General features: G+C 45.5%; 1 protein-coding gene across 2 annotated transcripts; it reads right to left on the reverse strand.

The window, feature by feature from the left end:
- Positions 1–316: 316 nt before the first annotated feature.
- Positions 317–2,809, reverse strand: LOC139924195 (mRNA decay activator protein ZFP36L1). 2 transcript variants are annotated; one of them, XM_071915169.2, is made up of 3 exons: positions 2,572–2,809; positions 552–1,534; positions 317–476 (listed from the first exon to the last, which is right to left on the reverse strand). In XM_071915169.2, exons 1-3 carry the CDS (start codon positions 2,623–2,625, stop codon positions 317–319), a joined length of 1,197 nt encoding a protein of 398 aa, XP_071771270.1. In that variant the 5' UTR covers positions 2,626–2,809. The 2 variants fall into 2 exon arrangements, with proteins under 2 accessions (XP_071771270.1, XP_071771269.1); XM_071915168.2 differs by having other exon boundaries at positions 317–1,534.
- Between the last annotated feature and the right edge of the window lie 2,792 nt (positions 2,810–5,601).

The raw sequence follows: 5,601 nt of genomic DNA on the forward strand, positions 1-5,601 counted from the left end.
GATGAGAAATGCAATATGCACAAAGTTAGGTTCGTTTACCAGGCTGGATTTATGGAGGAACCGAAAACGTCGCTTTTTTAACTCTCTGTAACTTATATCTGAACTCTATAAATATATTATTTTTATGGAGTTTCTTCTTCGTCAGACAGTATACAGTGTAGAGATGGGGGGAAATGGGGGGGCGATGACGTGTCAAAGCTCCTGGACTAGACTTGAAAACCCGACATCAGATGCCGGTCACACAGAGTTAAAACCAATGAGAATTTCTGTCCCTGTCTAAATCCAGCCCTATAATAAAACGCTAATCAACCCTTCTCTACTCGCCTGGGACAGACAGGCGGCTAAAGATGGGCAGGCGTCGGCCCTCAAAGCTCGGCGACTCCGAGCCGCTGGAGGAGGAGCTGAGGGAGCAGGAGGAGGTGTAGCCTTCCTCAGAGAGGGAGTCAGCTGAGGAGCAGCGCTGGAGGCCGGGGAGGCTGGGGAGGCCGCTCAGGGAGAGAGGCAGCCGCTGGGGGAGGTGGTGGGGGAGGCTGGGGGGTTTGGAGGCGAACGTGGCGGCGGGACACCTGGCGCCGACGGAATCGGTTACGGCGTAGAAGCGCAGAGCCGCATCGCCGCCGTCGCCGGCCAGGTCGGTGACGCCGGAGAAAGGGTAGGGGCAGTGCTTCAGCGCCCCCGGCTCCGGGAAGAGAGGCGACAGGAGCTCCGGGCTTCCTGCGGAGGAGGGAGGGGGGGAGACGGAGGAGGCGCGGGTGAAGAGGAGCGAGGAAGGCTGCGTCTCCTGGACCGGTTGGAAAGTCTGCGGAGAGGAGGAGAAGCCCGCGAAGCTGATGCTGTGACGAAGAGGAGGCCGCATCTTCTGCTTCGGCGGAGGACCGGCGGCGTGGAGCTCGTCGGCGTTGTGGATGAAGTGGCAGCGCGCTCCGTACGGGCAGAAGCCAATAGTGTGGAAAGTGCGGCAAGGCTCCGTCTTGTACTTGGGGTGCCTGCTGAGGCCTCTCAGTTCATCTAAGCCGTGGGCGAACTGACACTTGGCGCCGTACTTGCAGGCCCCGCTTTCCTCGTACGTGCGGCAGAGTTCGGTCTTGTAGCGGGTGGAGATGGGCGGGGAGGGGGACAGGGGTTTGGAGGCAGAGGAAGGAGAGATGGAGGAAAGAGAGGTGCTGCTGATGCTGAGGCCGGGCGGAGGGAGCAGCCCCGGCGGGGGCATGCTCGTCATCTTCTCTTCTCTGCCCCCTAAGCCGCCAACGTTCCCCTCGATCATGCTGACCGAGCGGTCGACTCTGAAGGGGATGTGGTTGAGCGAGGAGCGGGGAAGCTGGCCTTCCTTGTTCCACTGCTGGTTGGAGGCCATGCTGAAGCCCCAGCAGGCCGGGTCAGCCGCCTCGGAGCTGCTGCTGTTGAACTTGGAGTTGGGCAGGGTGACGGGGCAGAGGGAGTGGCGGCGCTGGAAGCCCAGGACTCTCTGACTCTGCTGCCGTTGCTGCTGCGAGCCGGTAGGCGAACCATCTGTCGCCTCCAGGCCGCGGAAATTCTGCCACACAAAAGGAGAAAGAAGAAGAATAGAAGTGAGCTTTGTGCATTCCTGGAGCGCTGGAGCGAGACTGGCAGGGCCGGCTCGACTTCAAAAGAGATTTTAAAGCTGCATCTAAAGAAACATCTCCAGACAAAGACTGGAGAGGTTTACTCTGTGATGAATTTGTCATTCTGAAAGATTCATCAAGAAGTTGCATCATTTTTTGTTGGCTAAAAGTCTAGTGAAGTAAGTCTTAGTCTGTTCAGTTTCATGTTCTATGAAATAAAACTAAAAGTTTAAAAAGCACTGGATGAACTACCATGAAAAATGTAAGATTAGCTTGATTGAGAAGTTGCATCAGCACACACAACCGATTCAAAATATACTATAATTGCCATTATTATAGTCCTAAAGCCTGTTCATTTTCACATTTCAACACAAAATATAAACTTGTCAACTGCCTAAGTAAAGAACTGAAACACAGCCTGACCTTTTCCCCACAAACATTCCGCCAAAATCTTACACTCAAATTGAAAAAATGTCCAAATATTTCAGAAATACTTCTGGGAACGCAAACAAAAACACTTTTGCACCTTGAGACTTAGCACGGTTTCGTAAGTCCTTCTATCTCTGGATTTTCCACTTTTTAGTGAAGTGTAGATTACTTTTAAGATTTGTATTTTAACAAAATAAGTAGCATATCAAACTTTCAGACTCTACACCAAAATAGATTTTATAATACACTCTATCCCCAAAAACAGTTTAAAAAAAAGTTTTACTTCATCAGACAATTTACAAAGTTTTGACAAATACATGCAAAGAAAAAGTTGTAAATTAGACAAAACCTGCAAAGTGGACTTAAGTTGTGTAACTAATTCACTAAAAGGCATCAACATTTCATCATGTCATCGTCTTTTAACACATAAGGAGATATTTCACTTTAGTGTTGCCTTCATTGCAGGTCGCTCTGGGTAAGAGCATAAGCTGAACACACCAAGAATGCTTACATTAGATTTTGTGTATTAGTGAATTTATATAAAAGTTTAAGTTCTCACCTTGCAGAACTCCTCATCCAGTTCCAGGAAAGGCGTCAGGAAGTCGGAGGGCATGGTTTGCTCCGCAGTCCTCGCTGAACGAAGGAGCTGGATGTCTGGTCCCACAGGGGAAGGGGGGAAAAAGTTTCTCTGTCCGGGGGAAGAGGAGAAAGTTACCCGGTCCTTCGGGGGGTTGAGAGGAGAGAGGAAGACGTTTGAGGCGTTTGGGGTTAGACCTCCAAGATCGAGGGCAGGCCCGCTGAAGAGAGACGTTACGGGACGGTTAGGGGAGAGGAGTCCTGCTTGGTCCGGGAGTTGAGAGAAATTGGAGATCTTTGGGGCCAGAGGGTGGTGGTGGTGGGGGGGGGGGGGCGGGGGAGAAAAAGAGTTAGGGTCCGCTGTGAAGGAGGAGACGGGGGAGCTGGGGGAGAGAGCGGTGTGGCTCCAGGACAGGAGAGAGAGTTTCTTTACGGGTGTAGAAAGACGCTCTCAGATGAAGCGCTTCTGAAGTTCCTCGACCATCTGCTGGAATCTGCTTAAATAGTTGGGGAAACCCACCCACCCCCTGCCTCTGTTCCTCAGGGGGCAGGGCAGGGCGGGGAGTGTGTGTGTGTGTGTGTGTGTGTGAATGTGTGTGTGTGCAGGGCTGGGGGTTGGGGAAGGGGGTCTTGCATTGTAACAGTGTGCTGGGGGGCAGGGTGGGGAGAGAGAAAGAAGAGGAGGGAGTTGAATGAAGCTACTTTTCTTCCATTCATCAGCAAACCCCCTCCAAGCAAGCTGAGAGCAAAATCCTTTAAAGGCGCATTCTGCGGTTTTAGCAGACCGTCCCGTCACTTTGTTTAGGATCAATGCAGCTAAGGAGATAATGACAAGTTTTCGCAAATAGCAAACGCATTTACTGTCATTAGCGCAGTAAAAGTGTAGAGCAGCGAGCGTTAAATGTATGTAAAAGTGTATATAACAAGTGTGTATATACCGTATAACGTTTGACCAATGTGGCGGCTTCCCTCACAAAATGATTAATAGCAAAAAATGAACACAAGTTATATGGAGAGTAAGTAACTTTGAAGGCCTCGGTCGAGAAAAGGACACTTTTAAAACAATAATAATAATGAACTTTATTTGTATAGTTCTTTTGAAAACAAAATTACGAAGTGCTTTGCAGAACAAGATCAAATCAACATCAACACTCAAGCAGAGAGACAGGGAAGAAGAAACACAACAAACATCATGAAAGAGTTAAACGGAGGCCTAGACGACAAGAACTGTCTTTCTCTCTTCTCTTTTCTTTTTTGTGTCCTTTATTGTTTTAATTTGTACCATTATTGTAACACGTTGCTTTGTTTCTTCATAACTAATGAATGTATCAAGTCTCAATTTCTGTGCACTGATTATCATGCTTTCTCACTCTTTGGTAATTTTGCTTAAACAAACTTTACTTTATAAGCTGAATTTCATCACATGACTGGTATTAGCAACCGATTAGACTGTTTTCTGATACATCGGGGGAAACTCAGTTAAAAACTTTGAAAGAAAGAAATGAACTCTACAAATAAATAGCAGAATAAAAGTGTATCAAACGTTTCTTTCCATGCAGATATCCACCATTTGGCATCTAATCTTACAAAATGACTGCTAGCATTGAAGTAAAGCACATAATGGAATATTATTGAAGTTATACCATGTTACCTTAAGTACTTTGTCTACAAAATACCAACCTTTCAGACAGTGGGAGTATCTTTATTATATTATACTATATTACATAAACTAATAGTTTGTTCTCAAAATGGTTACGCAGTGTCAATTCTGTCAAATCTGTGGTGTACATTATATAATTAATTGAAGGCTTTCATTTCTAAACACTGTATATCCCATTTGACAAAAACGTTTTTAATTGAAATTTGCCACTAAATATTTAAAAAATATATAGCTGATTCCACCCTCAAGAAGCTGCTATACTGATGGCAAATGTCTTTATTACTCATAACTGAAATGTATTAGCATTGTGAATTTTACTTTTTGTGCCAGCAATCACTTTGTCTGAGTTGGAGTTTTTCAACTGATGCCGAAACTCATTTTTTCAGCTGAAAGCCTGTAATGTTTGGATGTTTTTCCTTGTTGTGTGAGAGACGACAGAGAGAGAGAAGTCCTGACATGTTGGCCAGCGGTCGCTGTTGTTTTGAACGTTACTGTGTATTGTGTCATTTCAAAGTTTGTTGTCGTATTGAAATGCAAATTTCGGGCCAGCAAGGATTGTTCGAAGCTGACAGGAGAGAAATGAGCAGCAGGCACCCGACAAACGCTGCTGCATGTTTGGCAAGTTTGTCTGCTCTCCCATTCAGGTGACCAGCCGTCGTGTGGAAGTCCTCTTCTACTCTAAATGTGTAGCTGGCCTGTTAAATAGTAGAAGTGAAGTAGGAATGGGGACAAGTGATTCAAAATTTAAATGAAACCAGGAAGTGATTTTTTGTCACAATTAAAAAAATGGCCCTATCCAACCTATTAACATATAATTGTGAATTACTGTAATTCTTTATCATTAGCAAATAAACTATAATTTCTATTCAAATTTGAATTGAATATGAATTGATCCCAAACATGTTTTGTTATTGTGTCATTTTAAAGCTTTTGTATTGGGGCTAAAGGGGCATTTCAAACAAAACTGTTATAGTTGCTACATTATAGGATTTGAGTCTTTTTAAGTCTTTGTTTTATTGTATAGGGACTAAAGCGACAAATCAAAGAATATTACTGTACCATATGTGTTGTTTGAACCTGTTGTTGTGTATTCTACCGTTGGACACTCATTGTATTGGGAGTAAAGGTGCATTTCAAAGAATGCTGCTGTTGTTGTTGCACCATGTTGTGTATTGTGGTGTTTCAAAGTGTATCGATTGTACCGGGACAGTTCAGGTTGGGTGAAGTGGGGTGTTGAGCCAATCAAAGAGCCAGGGAGCTGCAGACAGGAAGTGTAAACACTGCAGTGTTGTGTGTGGGATTCAGCTGGTAATACTGAAACAATACGATGGAATGACACAATGACAACAGTGC

This window comes from Centroberyx gerrardi, chromosome 6 (genome assembly GCF_048128805.1).
Source record: "Centroberyx gerrardi isolate f3 chromosome 6, fCenGer3.hap1.cur.20231027, whole genome shotgun sequence".
NCBI lineage: Eukaryota > Metazoa > Chordata > Actinopteri > Beryciformes > Berycidae > Centroberyx > Centroberyx gerrardi.

Coding starts and splice junctions, on each gene's coding strand:
- LOC139924195 (XM_071915168.2), bottom strand. CDS start 2,625: ATGCCCTCCGACTTCCTGACGCCTTTCCTGGAACTGGATGAGGAGTTC. Junction 1,535..2,571: donor TGGATGAGGAGTTCTGCAAG/GTGAGAACTTAA, acceptor TTTGTGTGGCAG/AATTTCCGCGGCCTGGAGGC.